The following is a 17206-nucleotide window of genomic DNA, read 5'->3' on the forward strand; positions in this document are numbered from 1 at the left end:
TATATGTATATGTATATGTATATGTATATGTATGTATGTATGTATGTATGTATACACACACATATAGAGAGAGATTTGCTGGCTCTATTAATTAAAAAAATCTGTCATGTAGCACTACCTATATGCAGAAAAAAATAAAACTCTTTGAAAATCAAAATATCATAAAAAGCACCCCTGTAGACCCTCATGACTATGTGTCAAGGTCAGTAAGTCTCTAAAATATCATAATTTGATATTTTTATGGCGAGGCAAGTTTAGCCCAGGTTGTAAAATGTAATAAGCTGTGACTCCCCAAATATAATAATTCATGATATTTGTTAATAAAAACTTTTAAAACTATATTTAAAATTGAAGAAAGAATATATATATATATATATAATATATTTATTTATTTAAATCAAATTATTAAGGTGTGTACACTCACATGTATATATGGTAGGAAAATGTTAATTATAATTACATTTTTGCACATTTCAAACTAGATTCTTCCTTTGATTTACTGGTAACTCTCTTATTTGTCATTGACTCGAGACAGTTTCAGAATGCCATCTTGCAGTTCTGTTAAAGGAAATTACATTGTTTTAAAGTGCGTATAATGTGTGTGTGGTAGAAAAGGCTACACAATCATGTTTGTATAGTGCCAGGTGGTGTGTATGACTTCCCTCAGGTTTATGAATGCTTGACAGAGCCACTAACTCTGAGGAGAGTTCCGTGCTGCTCCCTGGCTGTGTCAACAGAAGCCCATATCTTATCACGGCCTGATTGCTGTGGATCCGTGATGCTGCAGTAACAGCATGGGAAACATTCCACCTGAAGAGCCAACATGCAACCCCAATTAAACCACTCCTCATTTAAAGATCTGCCTAAAGACATGGCTCTGATTTATTATTGACTGGCTGGAGAATTTCACCAGTTCATCAAAGAAAAGCTTTGTTTGGTTATTAGATCCCATGAGAACAAATGTGCATCAGCAGGGTAAAAATTGTGATGTTCTGAGAACCCCCAAAAGTATGTGTTATAACTTTGTTTGGTAACTTTAAATTAGGGATCACTATTCATTATTAACTAGTTGCTTATTAGCATGCATATTGCTAGCATATTGGCTGTTTATTAGTACTTTTAAAGCACATATTAATGCCTCATTCTGCATGACCTTATTCTAGATCCCTTAACCCTACATCATATCTAAACATAACTACTACAACGACTACCTTTCTTGCTATAAATACGTTTTTTTTAAGGGAAAACTCTTGGAAAATAGTGAATAGTGTTACTAAATCTAAAGTGTTAGTTTTGATGGGACATGTTTGGAATGATGTGCTTGAAAATACCTTTAATAACATTATGTATTGGAAATAACTGTTCACTGATCTCAGTGTATTTCAAACTGTTTTTGGCTGCTCATCTACATTTAGTTTCAGAGACCATTTGAGGCTTTCAATCTGTTTATCAGCAATGGGCCTGTTATTTTCCCTTCATGAATAATTTGGAAGCACACCTCTCTGTGCCTTATGTCAGGTGTGCCACTGGCCTTTTGGGCTTTTGTTGAGAGCAGTTCAATAATAGATAAAGCACCAGAAACTGTAGAACAGGTTGAATCCGAGCTGCTGCAATAACCCTTTTTTCTCTTCGAGAAAGAAGAACTATGGATGGATGACTTCTTAAAGTAGCATAAATGCAGGTGTTTGTGTTTAACTTTACATTGAATCATTATTTTCAATACCTAAACAGATCATTTAATTAACAGGTGTGTACTTAATAGTATTGAAGTTAAATATTCTGTCTGTGACAATTTCAAAGTGCTCTCTATTCTCTCTAACCTTTGTTTTGAATCATACCTGTTTACATGCCTGTGGTGCTAAAGCTGTTTTATTTGTTCAGATTAACAGAAGTGTCACCATTGCTAAGAGAGTCATTGGCTAGTCCATCTTCATTGGAGTACATCTCCTCTATCATGAGCGAGCTGAAATTGGAGGACAAAGATCTACACAATCTCATGCTGCTCTTCAAACCCTTTGTTACTCCACAAACATAATGTACCACACACATTTAGTTTATATTAAAAACCTACCTGAAACAATGATTCTGTGCATCATTTCCTTTTTAAATACTCAATATTTTATTTAAGTAATTGATATCTAGTAGTTTGTAACTATCCATTGTTTATATGCTTGGGGAAAAAAACCTTCTTTACTCTTAAGCAGAAGTTTTGAAGGATTCTTCACTCTGAAAAATTCCAGTATGTTAAATGCAAATGCAAAGTAATGCTCTTGATGACGTCAGGATTTTTTTTCTAAACACATTTATTAAACCTTAAAATGCAGTACAACACATTGCAGAATATATTCTTAGATTAAAAATATGTGGTTAAAGTGGTGTAGTGGTTAATTTGTACTTTCATGTTTTCTTCTACAACATAAATTACCTCAAATGTTCATTTTCAAGCCACTACTTTGTTTGACAGGTACATTGCTTGCAAGTCTGCTAAATGTTAATGTAAATGTAAATTGCTGTAAGGATTGGAACCATCACAAGAATATGTGTTTACAGACTTGATGAAATTTGTTTTGTCCTACATATTGATCTTATGATGGAGCATTTCATTTTAATCCATTTAAATGTTTAATACATATTTTGAAGTAAAAATATAAGAACTGATATTTTGTTAATTTTTTTAATACTTGGCAAAGAGAAAATATCACAGCTTGTTACAAAAAACGGGAATTGTCATGAGCATCTGAAATTTCTGACTGCTAAATTGCCTTAATCCATAAAACCACACAATATTAGGCTACCTTCTAATTCTACAAAGTGTCACGTGCAAACAAAGAGTCATAAAAATAATATTTTTGGTCTTATTATTTTAGTCCATGTTGTGTTTCTTTGTGCCTCCTCAGATCTACTTTGCGCTGAAAGCCTTTGCCACAAAGTTCGCATCCGAAAGGCTTGAATCCTGTGTGTTTTCTGCTGTGCGTGATGAGGTTTGAACTCTGACTGAAGGCTTTGCCACACACTTGACACTTGTGGGGCTTTTCACCTGTAAAATATATAAAGAATATTTTTTCTCTTTTTTTTTTTTCTTTAGTCTCAGCAAAACTTTGACTCACATGGACTTTATCACTGCACAAACAGTAGGCTACTTGACAGAAAAATGTATGTGCATTATTTTCATCAAAATATAAATCACCTGTATGAATGAACGTGTGTTTTTTCATATCCGATTTCTGGTGGAATCGTTTGCCGCAGTACTGACAGGGATACGGTCTGGTGTCAGAATGGATGAGGAGGTGCGTGGACAAAGTGGACGACCTCTTGAAGCTTTTGTCGCATATTTTGCAGCTGAAGACCCTTTCCTGCCGGAAAAAAATGTCATTAGTGAGATCGTCTGGCAGAATTATGAAATATTGTGATGATGCAAGCTTAGGCCCTACTTGTGAATGTACAGCTTTATGTTGCTCCAGGCTGACGGCGTGGCCGAACGTTTTTCCACAGATTTCGCACGCGAAGGGCCTCGTGCCACTATGTGACCGCCGCACATGAACTTCTAGCCCATGAGGGGTCGAAAACACCTGTTTAAGAACAAAAGCATGTTTAGAACTGTTTAGTGCAAGTGTTTAGAAGAAGAAACATAATTCTCAATTTTAAATAATTTAAAATTAATTTTATATAATTTTAAACAGTCGTTTGATAGCGGCAGATAGGCTATGGCATAGGCTACTGCAGCGTGCGCTTAATAAACAGAACCTTGTTGTGGACGATATAACCAAGTTGTTCTTGGTGTGAACGGGCTTAAATATGCTACTATAGCCTACTTAAATACTGGAAATTCGTTTTCTAGACAAATAGCCTACTAATTATGAATTTCTTAAAACTATTACTTTCTATTCTTTTAATAGATCATTTGGAGCGAATAGTTAAGGACAAGCTGCTGATAGAAATAGCCTATAGCCTAGAAATATATTTTTAGAAGTCACTAAATAATAGAAATGTTGATACCTTAGTGCATTTTACGCATTTGTACGACCCATTTGGCTGAAGACGCGTGCACATAATATCAGACTCTGAGTCAATTTCTGCTGCTTTAGTTGACATCTTGATGTCGGCATAAAAGCCTCTTTTGTCCAACAAATTAGTGGTCAGAGAGCCATAGTCCTGGTAAAATCGCCCGGATTGTGTTGGTTCAATGAGTAGATGGGCACCCGGTCTTCTGTCCATGTCTGAATCCACAGAAACACGGTTGCAGGATTGAATGAGGTGTCTAAGTTCGGATGTTGAATGGGCCCAAACATACGGACGGAAAGTCATGTCGAAGGGCTGAGAGTCATCTGGAGAAGACACCGGGCATTTATCCAGATCTAGAGTGAAATGTTTTGAAAGGAAAGTGTAATGAGTATTGTGCACAAGCGTTTTCATAACTGTAAAATCGATACACTCCCAAAAAAATGTTACAAAGCTGTCAAAGTGTCGGTACCCTATATAAAAGGTAGGCAAGCTAGGTTACGCCTTATTTAACCCTAAATGGTAGGCTAGCCTACATTTTAGCAAAGGTGTGTAGGTTATTGGTAGGCTACTAACGTAGCCTACACATTAAGTAGCCAGCATAATAGGCTATCTACTGTGTACATGTTTGTTTTGAAAGGTATAGGCTACCGCCACAGTGACAGTTTTGTAACTTTTTTGAGAGTGAGAGAGAATGACATGTCAACCTGGAGAGGTTCCCGATGACAGAGGTCTCCAGAAGTCCTCATAGTCGGATGAGCGGTCACACACACTGCCCTCGCAGCTCAGCGGGGACTGCTGAGAGGAATGATCCGCTGTGCACACCATGCTGGCCTTAGGGGAATGATTACCCACCTCCACCGGGCTCTCGGGGATCTGCCCCATTTGACTTTCTAAACCCAATAAAATTCACAATGCATTAGCCATCTTTATTTTAATTAACGTTTTTCAATGCCTGATTACTACCCACATGAAAAAATACTATAGTAATTTATAGTAAATACTATAGTGTTTTTGAACCATACTATAGTAAAGTACTTGAATTAATCTGTTGTGGTAATTCTATAGTTGCTGTGGTAATATAACAAATATAGTAATACAAACAAATTACTGTACCCAATACTGTACTAAGTTTTCTACAACTATAGGGAATATTTTACTACAATACACTACAGTGTAGTAAAAACTAAAGTATACCACAGTATTTATTACAGTTTATCAGTTCACTATAGTTAATACTACAGTATGCTGTAGCATTCATTAACAAAGTGTTGTAAATACTATACAGTATAATACACTTTACTACAGTATGGTTCAAAAACACTTTAGTATTTACTATAAATTACTATAGTAGCTATTTTAATTTGGACCTATAGTTCGTACCTTGGCATGTGAGAAGTTTCTCAATTGGGATGCAGTTGTCATCCAGGTAACGGGGTTGGTGATAACTGTGCGCTCGTTTGCTCTTCACCAAAAATGACCTCGGCATGTTTACTCTCCGTTATCAGGTTCAGGGTCAACAATCACTCACGGCTCTCCAATCCTGCCTAAAAATGGAGCAAAATGGATTTAGATCGAGAGCACCGGTGTGAAGAAATGTGCACCTGTGCACCTGATCTTCACAGAACTCAATAGGATTGGTCTGTCAAATCTCTACCATGCAGCCTTTTGCAATCAAAACCTCCCAAATAAAGCAAAAACGATTTGAAGTCGAGGCACTCCACGGCACACTTTGTTATAGGCTCCCTCTTGGCAACTTGATCTCAAAGCCTTGTTTAGTAAACTGATCCTCTGTCAGCGTGATATAGCCTACCAACCTCACGTCACTTCCACGGCCTGCAATGGAGCCCAGGGTATCATTGCCAATAACTACTTGGTTTTGTTTTAGTCGTTAATCACCTGATGTCGAGACTTAAGGAACATCAAATGCAAGTACAAACAGTTTCAACAAGCATTTAACACTATATATTTATTTCCCTAATAATAAGGCCGTGTTATTAAATTAAGACGATCATTTAAGCCTATTTGAAAAGGTTAGAATTATGAATAGCACCTTTATTTTTGTCTCAGGCACAATGACATGTTGTTCAGGTTATGGGCTAATATCATAGTTAATAGAAAACTTAAGTAGTAGGCTAGCTAAAGAAAATATTTAATTGGTTGTTCTCTGTGCATTTATATAGCCTAGCTATGTGTCACGGCATTATAGGCTACTACCTCTACTGATCGCGTAATTCTGTTGGAAAACGGCGAATTTTTTTTTTATAAATCGTGACCATTCATTTAGGACAATTGTTCAGCATCCATGAACATGAGCTATATTTTCATGCATACATGTTACATTCACAATTAAATAATTGGCTTTTGTATTGTACTAAAGCCAAAAGAAATTATTATCATAGCTGTTATCTTGAAAATATTTAAGTTGTAGTTCATAATGTATATCTTTTCTGTTGACTTAAACCTGAGAAGAAACATTTTTAATTAAGTAGCCTATGCTATTTGTATAGCAACACTTTTTACAAAAATACTGCTCCAAAGCAGTTTTATACCTTGAAAGCAATAAACAAGATAAAGGAGAGATAATATGATGCAATAGCCTATGTACAACATATCTTTAGGCTACCTTATACGCATGAAAAAGGAAGGAACGATAACTATAAATAATCAAATAAAAATAAAATATGATAAATAACAAGTGTATGCTTCACAAAAGCACATGCTTTTTATTTCTTATGCTAAGTTAAAACTGGGCCTATCGAAAGAATCAAATAGTGATTCTTCTCATTATTTCAGATTAGTCTATAGAAAGCAATATAAAATCATTATATTGTTACATTTTGATAAAATGTTACCTTTCCCATTTTGTTTAATTTCCATTTTCCGTTTCATTTTACATTTTTCTTTTAATCTGACATTTTCCCCAGACCCCCTAGCACCCCCTTGCGCCCCATGGGGGTCCCCGGACCCCGTTTGAAAACTCCTGCATTAGGCAATGTAATGTTCTGTCTGCAGCTGAATCCAAATTTAACAACATTGAAAGACCAACGCGGAGGTTGTATAAACTGGCTTTAGTGATGTTGAACTACTACCAGTCAGGCTGTGAATGGGAAAAACTTTGGCGCACCGGCTGTGCACACTCTAAGTGTGTGACTACTAGTAGGCTATCTCTTAAAATTTCTCCATAAAGTTAGAATTAGCCTACCTAGCAAAGTATGTGCAGACACGAAGATTTCTTAAAACGTACCTCGGTCAATGCGTCAAGATAACTGAAACTTTATCCAAAGCGAATTTTTTAAGTTATGACACCTGCCTTCTATTCGAATGAAAATGCAATTAGAAATCGAGGTAAGAGAAGTAAGGCATCCATCAAGATTAAAGTCTGCTGCACGCTGTCGGTCTAAACTGATTGTCCTGAGTCAGGACGGGACTCACCTGTTGCGCTGCGCTGTTGTGCTCCGCTACTGATGACTGCTGCGCTCGACCTGCCTCCGCGCAAACACGCGCCTTAAATACACATTTTAACTTCCTGAACGCGACCGTGTTTGATCGTGTCTCACAAACATTTCACCCCATTTTTGTAAGTGCCTGCAGCGACAACTCCATGCATTTGAATGCCAGTTGAAAAAGAACCTAAATGGTTGTTCTATGAACTGCATGTTATGATGTAGTCTGATTACTGTAGACGCCCATAGTGATCTAAATCACATTAGGATTTTTGGCTTCTTGTCTATGTGGGACGATTTTATATTTGCCCCAGGTGTGGTTTTCTGCAATTATTCTTACAGAAATAACATTTCAGCCAACGCTGGGTGTTATTGTATTTTCAAAAATACATTCAAATGCAATCCATACATACAATGACTTGAATACACCTCTTCTATGATGAACGTGTTTTCGATTTCGAATTAAAATACATTTTTTAATTATATTTGTAGATTTGAGACATAGGTTTTATAGAAGAACATAAAGAGAAAATAATAAAAGAAAAGACAGATTAAAATGATTAAATAATCTTATATTATTATCACTATACCATTGATCATAGTACACAGTGTGAAAATTGTTTAAAAATGAACTGATATTTCAGTGCATTACATATGTGCTGTTCACTGCATATTGATTTATTTACTGACACTGACATAAAGTTGATCAAATCCTTATACATTTGAAACAGCAGAGAGAAATCCTGGAGGCTAAAACACTATAAATTCCAGTGACACTGGGTCAAATAGAGATTCATTTGGCTGAAATCACTGTTGTTCAATCAGTCGGATTTTCAGTACAGGTATCCAGCATTAAGATACTTGCGGCTGACCATGACTAAAACCTCTTTTACAGTGTGACAGTACTAAGTGCTTTGTGATGTTTACTTGAATGTTAGATCTAAGACATTTAACAACTTTTTTTTTTTTTGCTAAGAATGAGAAATCTTGCTGTCACTTTCAAGTGTTAATGGCAAAACTGTCACAGTGTGTCTCTGCTCATGACACTCAAAGTGTTGCAGCATGTTTAAAAGCTGGGGCTGTGAAGACTCTCTCATAGTGGACACTGCAGCTGTGGGTAGCGCTCTTAATAGAACATCTTCAGTGTCTCACCGGATGGCGTGCTTCTGGAGATAGGATGACGGGACGTTAGGGCAGCTGTCCATTTTTAGGTGTCATTGTGCTTCCGAGAGGTGGATGTGGAAGGCCTCGGTGCGGGTTGAGAAAACATAGTATGTTTGGAGAGGCTTTGAATCTGTAAAGAATTAGATCAATCCTGTATTACACAAAGACTACATAATCATTCTGATTGAAAACATTATACAGAACCTAACATTTAAGGCATGATTATATTGGCACTTAAGCTTTAAAGAGATAATCCATCCAAAAATATCGTATGCACATAGTTTCAAACCTGTATGATTTTCTTTCTTTCTTCTGCAGAACACAAAATATTTTCTCTTGTGTTGCACAGAAGGAAAAAGTCATACAGATTTGGAATGACATGAGGGTGAGTAAATGATGACAGAATTTTCATTTTTTAGGTGAACTGTCTCTTTAAGGCACACAGCACTAATGTGTCTACACTGACATATGCATATGCAGAATTACCACAATTAACCACAATTGCCACAGAAAGTGAAAAAAGATGTCTCACATATTTAGGCAAAAAAAAAAATCCTCATAGTGCATTTTTGTTTCTTTATCTATTATCTTGCCTTTGATAGGTCTATTAATTCTTAATATTCTGTTGCAGGCCTAGTTATAGATTTAGTGTGTCTTTGCAGATAGCATAGTGACATGTAGAGTCAGATATTTGCATTCACTGTCTTAGAGATTGGTTTTGTTGAATATATAGTAATATAGTAAGTGTTTTTTTAATGAATAACAATAATAATGGGATGACTAATTATTCTAATTTAAATGCATTTAAAAAAATATTTATTTGTTTTCATTTTTAACTGTATTTATTTTCATTTTATTTATGTATTTATTTTCTATTATTTTTAAAATTATGTTTTAAAATGAAAATGAATTCAAATTAATTATGTATTCAAATTTATTTAAACATTTAAACATGTTTTTAATATTCTGCTACCGTGGTCTACTTAGAATTGATGTTATGATGAAAGTCCAACTCATTTGTCCTCTGTCTTCAGTCCTTCAAGACTAAAGCTAATAGCAGTATAAAGAGCAAATGCGAAGTCAAAGTACAGACGCAGTCTATCTCAGCACAGAGTGTAAACGTGACAAACCTCCTCACATCAAGAACAGGAAACCAAAGACAGACTTGAACAGACACTATGACTGCAGCAATAGGTCAATACTTCTGAAACACTGACGTATTTTTTTCTTTCTCTGCTTTCTTCTATGGCAGAGACTTTCTGCATCTCTTTAGTGAGTACGTGATTGAAATAGCTGCATAAAGTAGCCGTGATAATGGTTTGAGGTTTCAAGGTTCTCAGAGCGTTCACTTTTATGAGAAGAAAGAATGAGACGTATACAAGCTTTCACGACCACACTCTTAAGAAAAATGGTTCTAAATAGTACCAGAAAAGGGTTCTTCGGCTTGTAACAATAGCAGAACCCTTTTTAGTGCTAAATAGAACCTTTTTTATAGGGTTCCATATAGAACCATGCTTTGAAAATGCTATATAGGTTTTGCTATATACCTTTTTAATGATAGTTTTTCATTAATATTAGTATGTTAATATCATAGTATTATTTGTATACATTATTTATTAATATTGTTTTTTTACCCCTCTATCTGCCTGGTCTTATAATATCTTGAAGTGTCTATTAGAGTTTTACATAAAATCAACAACAACAACAACTTGTCAGGTACTTTTTTACGTGAAACTCTAGCACAAATGACAGTGTTCTAACAACAGTTAATAGCAGAATACATTAATGAATGACAATTCATTGTGAAAACAATTGTTTGCTTAAAGAAATAAAACAAAATAGAACATAAAATAGTGTATTGAAGACCAAGCTCCAGTGAAATATCTTCACAACCCTCTATGATGCCTTTAAGTTAATTATTATCTGTATTTTGTTGTGATTGAATGGCAGTTTCTCTCTGCAGATGATGAGGTTGTAGGATTTGACAGCATCTGAAATGCACAACTGAGTTTAGATATACAGTTTGTCTATTTTAATTTGTTTGTCAAAACAATTGTTTATGAAGGCCAAAAGTAGTATGTGAGCACTTCAGCATAAAAGGGTTCTTCAGAATGCTATGGTTCTAAATAAAACCATTACTGCATGTAAAGAACCTTTAAAGAACCATCTTTTTTTTAGAGTGTTATTTCTAAATTTGAGACTACAGCTCAACCAGAGAGCAATCAGAGATGGCACATGGCTTAGCAGCTCTTTAAATAAGGAGATGTTGATCATAGCCACACACATCTCTCAATTCAAAACCACGCATGTGGGAATTAACGTTGAGAATGCATACATTCCTATTGCTGTTTAAAACACAACAGCATTATATTTCTACATCAGTACAGACTGATATGAGAACTTCTAGCTATCACAGAACTCTAACACAATCTCCCAAAGAGTTTTGACTACAACATTTATGAGCTAAACACAATGCTATCAGTAACAAACCAGATTATGAGAAATAAGAATCCATCTAATTTAATCAGACTGGCTCCCCTTGCCACCGAAACCACAGAAAATCAGTCAGCAAGCAGGAGGTGTTTAGGGGCGCTCACACCTACAGGTTTTCTGATAATGGCAGTTTCTCACCAGACCTCAAACCACTGACAGTGTTTCTGTTCGCTACAGATAGGGAAGAGTAGGAAACATCATGGGCAAATTTCTGCATTAGAATCAAAACTACAGGAAAGTTTCTCTCTGTAAAATCAAACTTCTTCATATTGGGAAAAAATATCCATCTAGGAATTAAACAATTTATTGGTTTTAAAAGATGCCTAAGAAATGTGTGTGTGTGTGTGTGTGTGTGTACCTGGTATTTATCACGTTATGGGGAGCAAATTTCCCCACAATGATAGTAATACCAGTAAATTTGGACCTTGTGGGGACAGGTCCCCATGAGGAAACAACCTTATAAATCATACTGAATGAAGTTTTTTGAAAATCTAAAAATGCAGAAAGTTTTTTCATTTTATTTATTTTTTTTCAAATAATAAAAAAGGATGTAAAAAATATGTAATATTTATTCAAATATTAAATATTTAAATATTTGTATTATTTTAATAGAAATTACAAAAATAACAGAATAGAATATAAATTATAAAATAAAAATCATTTTTTAATATTTCCCACTTTTAGGACTGAATTTTATTGCTAAATATGAAAGCACTATAAACAGATAATAAATGCAAGTGACATCGCAAATAAAGTATATCAAATGAACTGCAGCCTGAAGTGTTGTAGAGCAAAGGTTTTCATGCCAAGTAGTCTAAATTTGAAAAAGGAGTTTATTCAAGTAAAATTAATATATTTTGTTAATATTGTTTTCATTAGAAAAAGATGTAGGTTTCATCAATTGTTTATTCATTTTATATGTTGTTATAAATTCTAAAGAATTTAAAAATATATATATTCAAATAAAAGTTCTCATAAATATTGATCATTTCTTTTTCTTTAAGATATTTTGTAAATTCCCTACTGTAAATATATTAAAACTTAATTTTTGATTAGTAATATGCATTGCTAAGAACTTCATTTGGACAACTTTAAAGGCGATTTTCTCAATATTTATTTTTATTTTTTTGCACCCTCAGATTCCAGATTTTCAAATAGACGTATCTCGGCCAAATATTGTCCTATCCTAACAAACCATACATCAATGGGAAGCTTATTTATTCAGCTTTCAGATGATGTATAAATCTCAATTTCGAAAAATTGACCCTTATGACTGATTTTGTGGTTCAGGGTCACATATATGTTAGCTACAGACTGATTGTTTGTCACGTGGCTTTATTCTCTTCTTGTTGCACCATGTGAACAGCAGTTTATCTCACTAGCACCTTTTTGACAATGCTATGTGGCAAGACAATAATGAACCAGGCAGCACGGTTAACCGGTTACAATGGGAGGAGGTTTTCCGTTATCTTTGTAATCAGCTATGCTCATCGTGAACCTGCACGTCGGGGTTTCTGGTTGTAAATCTACTGAACAGTGGGGTGCTACAAATCACATGGAGGCAGACGTGTTGAGAGGTGCTAAGAGTTTCCTGGCCATTGTGTGGCTATTTGAGAAAATGTTCTCTCAATAAGGAGAAGTTTGGCTCCACAGCATGCGTGCGTGATCATGGCTCTGATGGCTTATTGTGACACGTGTATTTGACTAATTTCATTTCATGTCAGAAGTTTCGTTTTGGTTCCTCTGTGCCTTGATGTGCTGCAGTACCTAGCATTAGCATGCTCATACGTGTATTAGCTTCACTATGTAGCTTCTGACACAGTAACACAGTCTAATTGTAATCTGCGGTCTTACTGGAAGATTTATTTGTCTGGGTGCACCACCTCGGCTTGACAAGATGTGTAAAACATGTGGCTAGCAAGTGACAATCAAAATTTAGAAAATCTTTACATCTCAGAATAAGCTGCAGTTGAATTTCCTTGCTTAAAGTAATCATGAAATTAAAATTCACCCTGTCTATTTTGTAACTGCTTGTTATCCGGAAGTAAGCTATTTTCTGTGAATGTGTGAGACTTCCACTTCATTAAGCACAATAGGCAAATAACAGTGCAGTAAACTGTAAAACTATTTGAACTACAAACCAGTGTGTTTAAGATTATAATGATAAATTAAAATAATATGATAACAAATACCAGTTTGCAATATGTCTGGATTTGTACATGTAAAATAACTGAATGTGTGATATATATATGTTTCTTTCTTCTTTTTTTTCCTCGTAAAATGTTATAACTCCGATAGAAATATCCTCACTCTACATTTTTTCTTTTACATAAGGTTTAGGCCCATTCATGCCAAGAACGATAAATAGAAAGATAACAATTATGATAACTATATTATCGTCCACCCCAAAAGATGTTTTTATAAGGTTCTGTTGTTCACTGTTTTACATTCTTATGCTCTTTAATGTTGAGTAGATTCTGATTGGGTGTCAATGTTTCTATCATTCATCAGTTGGTAAAAATGTATTAAAGTGATTCAGACTATATTGTTCCTCTGTGTTGGACTTTTCTATTCTCATAGAATTGGAAGGATTATTAAAACTTTATAGTTATAGTTATCGTCTTTGGTTTGGACAGGCCTTCACGCTCAGATGTACGTCACAATACTGAAAAAAAACTGTCGCTACTTCTGTATCATCGAAACTTTAAACCAGGGGTGCCCAAACTCGGTCCTGGAGGGCCGGTGTCCTGCAGAGTTTAGTTCCAACTTGCCTCAACACACCTGCCGGGAAGTTTCTAGCATGCCTAGTAAGAGCTTGATTAGCTGGTTCAGGTGTGTTTGATTAGGGTTGGAGCTAAACTTTGCAGGACACCGGCCCTCCAGGACCGAGTTTGGGCAGCCCTGCTTTAAACCTTCAAAAGGCATAAAAATTCTGTCATTAATTACTCATCGTCATGTCATTCTGAGCCTGACGTTTGTTCATCTTCAAAAAAACACAAATGAGGATTTTTAATGAAACCTGAGACATTTCTGTCCCTCCACTGAAAGTCGAATTTCTTTCAAAAGTTGATTTTGTTGATTTTGTATGAGTTCATAAAGACATTGCAACAGTAATCCATATTAATTGGAGCGGTTTAATCCAAGTCTATTGATCACTTTTTATGATGAACAGATTAAATATTTTAACATATAAACACTGATCAACACACATACATAGAGCACATCAAATACGGTAAACAGAAGCATTAAACATACTTGCTTGACACATGATAGCAAACCTCATTAAGGGTGAGTAACTGATAAGTAATTTTCATTTTTGGGTGATTTAACCCTTAAACGACAGACTTTTACTTTTCATTTGTGAATTAGCTAAAATGACCATAAATACTGATTGTCCAATCACTCATGAGCAAAACTGACATTCAGTCTGTGAAGCTATGGATAAGCAGTGTTGGGGAAAGTTACTTTTAAAAATAATGCATTACAATATTGCGTAACTAAGTAATTACGTTACTTAGTTACTTTTTATGGAAAGTAATGCGTTACGTTACTTTTGCATTACTTTTTAAATCTGGACAGGGCTTGCTTGTTTGATTTTAAAATAAAAAAGTTCTATTTTTAGCAAATATAAAAGCCTTTTCACACCAAAAGTGAAATTAATCTCAGGCTGAAGGGAAAGTAAATTTACGTCCGTACAGTAGAATACAGATGAAGAAAAAGATGTAAGAAAGATATTCTCTTGTAAATTAAAAAGTAATGTGTTACTTTACTAGTTACTTGAAAAAAGTAATCTGATTACGTAACTTGCATTACTTGTAATATATTACCCCCAACACTGTGGATAAGTACACTGCTGGGCCTATTGAAGTGCAAAAAGAGAAACTGATGTGCCATGAAATGAAAAAGGTCAAACATACTTGAATTTGTAACTCTGTGATCTGCTTTTGAAGAACTGCAATGATGGTCAAGTTTGCTGCTTCTTTGTCCTGCTTTTCTTTTCGCTGGGGAAAAGGTAAACACCTCTTAAATTCACTGAAGCACAGCAATTGGAGTCACAATATGAGCAGTAAAGTAACATTCAGTGTTTTGAAATTAGACTTAAACTCATCCGAATCTTTTTGTCTACCACCATCGCACCAGACTAGCCCATACGGTGCAGAACTCTTTTGCAGTGACATTAATGCAAGCAGTTGTCTGTTTCACATCACTGTAAAGTGAGATACAATGTTGGCATTTTCTTGCAAAATCACTTCTGCATAAAAGAGCTGATAGACAAGTGCAATGTGGAGGCCTGGTCTGAGTGTGTGAACTACGCCAGCATCTGAAGATTTGGCCAGCAGAGTGAGAAAGATATTATCATAGATCTGCTTCTAGAAAAGCAGAAGATACCGGTTCCCTCAAAGCTGTTTGGGTGATCAACAGACAGGCCACTCTTGCACATGTGTGTCATATGTCATGTGTGATGAATAAATGGAACAGTCGCTGATCTGAGCTTTACAAATGAACTATGTTTTTGTTTTTGGACTGTGATTAGAGCTCATGGAAAAGGCTTGTATATTGTGAGGTGCTTTCATTTCCTCTGTCAGTGACTGTCAGTCAGTCAGAAAATGAGTTAAAGGAATATTCCAGGTTGCTAGTTATATGCTCAATAGACTGCATTTTGGCATAATATTAATTATCACAAAAATCACAAAACAAATTTGGTTACTTACAATGGAAGTAAATGGGACTAATATTTGGAGGTTTTAAAAGCAAAAATGTGTAGTTTCAAATTCCATAAAAGCACTTAGATTAATTATTCTGTTAAAACTTGTGTATTATTTGACTGTAAAGCTGTTTAAATCATATTTTAGTGTTCATGGCATTGTGTTGTCATGGTCACAAAGTTTTAAAATTGAATATAACTTTACACGGAACAATGTTATTTCACACCAGAATCATGATAATATTGTTTACGTCTTGTGGCTGTACAATTGAAACAGTGTTTTAGTATTTTATTCTATTCACTTCCATTGTAAGTGCCTCACTGTAACCCAGATTTTTGCTTTTTTGATGCAGACAATTGGGAATAACTTTTTGTGGTTTCATGCCACAAATGCTGTCGACTACGCTTAACTTGTGCTCAACCTAAAATATACCTTTAAGAGGTGAGTGAGAGAAATTTAATGATGCTCTTTGTACAGACCAGGATTAATTTAGCCTAAAGGAAGTCAGCGAGGGTAAATGACACTGTAATTAGACACCTCCAGACTGTCAAATAGCAGATGATGTCAGGTGTGGTGTTACCTTGTATTGAACAGTTGAAAACCGTCTGCTCTGTTGTAACTGGCTGCACAGATCTTGGTTCTGAGATGTCAGCTCCTGTAGATGATCTTGCTGGCTGTTTATGTGTGCTTCAATTGGTTTTAGCTGGTTACTGTACATTTTGTTCTGTAGTGAGAAGAGAACCGTTAAAACAAGAGGATTGAATTTTAGGTCACATTTAACAACCCCATGTCAGGACATAGTTTAGCATTGATTTGCAGTACTAACTGTGTAAGTGATTTCAGTTTGTCAGAATCTGATTTAGGTGTCCTGTCTTTCGAACCCGTAGACATTTCTAGACATCTTTGTAATGTTTCCCAATCAGAGATAAGAATCATTTTGAAATCTCAGGATGTTTCATCATGATGCAATGATATTGACAAATTCTCCAGTTGGTAAATGAAATATGTAGCCTATGCATTTGAATAAAAATAAACAAATCATAATTAATAAAAGTACAAGTAAAAATCATAATTAATAAAATAAACAAATAATAATTAACATAATTAGGAGGAGCTTCTTCCCCCAGGCCATCAGGCTCCTACACTCAAACTCAGTCTCTTAACACCAACATGACTTCACTTAATTATCAGTAAGACACTTAATATACTGACATTGTCACTTGCACACAGCAATTTCTGTAATATTTTATTTCTTTACTTTTTTACCTCTATTGCTACTATGTAACTACCCTGTACAACCTGTTTGCACATTCTTCTCTTGTATATTCCTGCTCATCTTAATATTTATTAAGTCTACAGTATACTGTCCTGCGCATTTTATTTTATTCTTATTTTTTT

General features: G+C 35.1%; 3 protein-coding genes across 3 annotated transcripts in view; 1 reads left to right on the top strand and 2 right to left on the bottom strand.

The window, feature by feature from the left end:
• rpap2 (RNA polymerase II associated protein 2) overlaps positions 1-2070 on the top strand; it is a gene marked incomplete at its 5' end in the record, with an annotated part of 8451 nt that extends 6381 nt beyond the window's left edge. Inside the window, one exon of the mRNA XM_016502164.1 lies at positions 1882-2070. Coding sequence (XP_016357650.1) covers positions 1882-2035 — 154 coding nt within the window. The remainder of the gene's footprint in view (positions 1-1881) is intronic.
• Positions 2071-2724: 654 nt separating this feature from the next.
• On the bottom strand, positions 2725-7500 carry gfi1aa (growth factor independent 1A transcription repressor a). The gene is made up of 7 exons (XM_016502180.1): positions 7435-7500; positions 5383-5546; positions 4707-4892; positions 3997-4355; positions 3432-3569; positions 3188-3353; positions 2725-3037 (listed from the first exon to the last, which is right to left on the bottom strand). Exons 2-7 carry the CDS (start codon positions 5486-5488, stop codon positions 2859-2861), a joined length of 1134 nt encoding a protein of 377 aa, XP_016357666.1. The 5' UTR covers positions 5489-5546; positions 7435-7500; the 3' UTR covers positions 2725-2858.
• A 694-nt stretch (positions 7501-8194) lies between these two features.
• The window catches only part of evi5a (ecotropic viral integration site 5a), a 16897-nt gene continuing 7885 nt past the window's right edge, over positions 8195-17206 (bottom strand). The window contains exons 15-17 of the mRNA XM_016502181.1: positions 16389-16532; positions 15020-15103; positions 8195-8739 (exon numbers count right to left, since the gene is read on the bottom strand). Of these exons, the coding sequence (XP_016357667.1) occupies positions 8653-8739; positions 15020-15103; positions 16389-16532 (315 nt within the window). The 3' untranslated portion in view covers positions 8195-8652. The remainder of the gene's footprint in view (positions 8740-15019; positions 15104-16388; positions 16533-17206) is intronic.

This window comes from Sinocyclocheilus anshuiensis, unplaced genomic scaffold (assembly GCF_001515605.1).
Source record: "Sinocyclocheilus anshuiensis isolate Anshui unplaced genomic scaffold, SAMN03320099.WGS_v1.1 scaffold718, whole genome shotgun sequence".
NCBI classification, from domain to species: Eukaryota; Metazoa; Chordata; class Actinopteri; order Cypriniformes; family Cyprinidae; genus Sinocyclocheilus; species Sinocyclocheilus anshuiensis.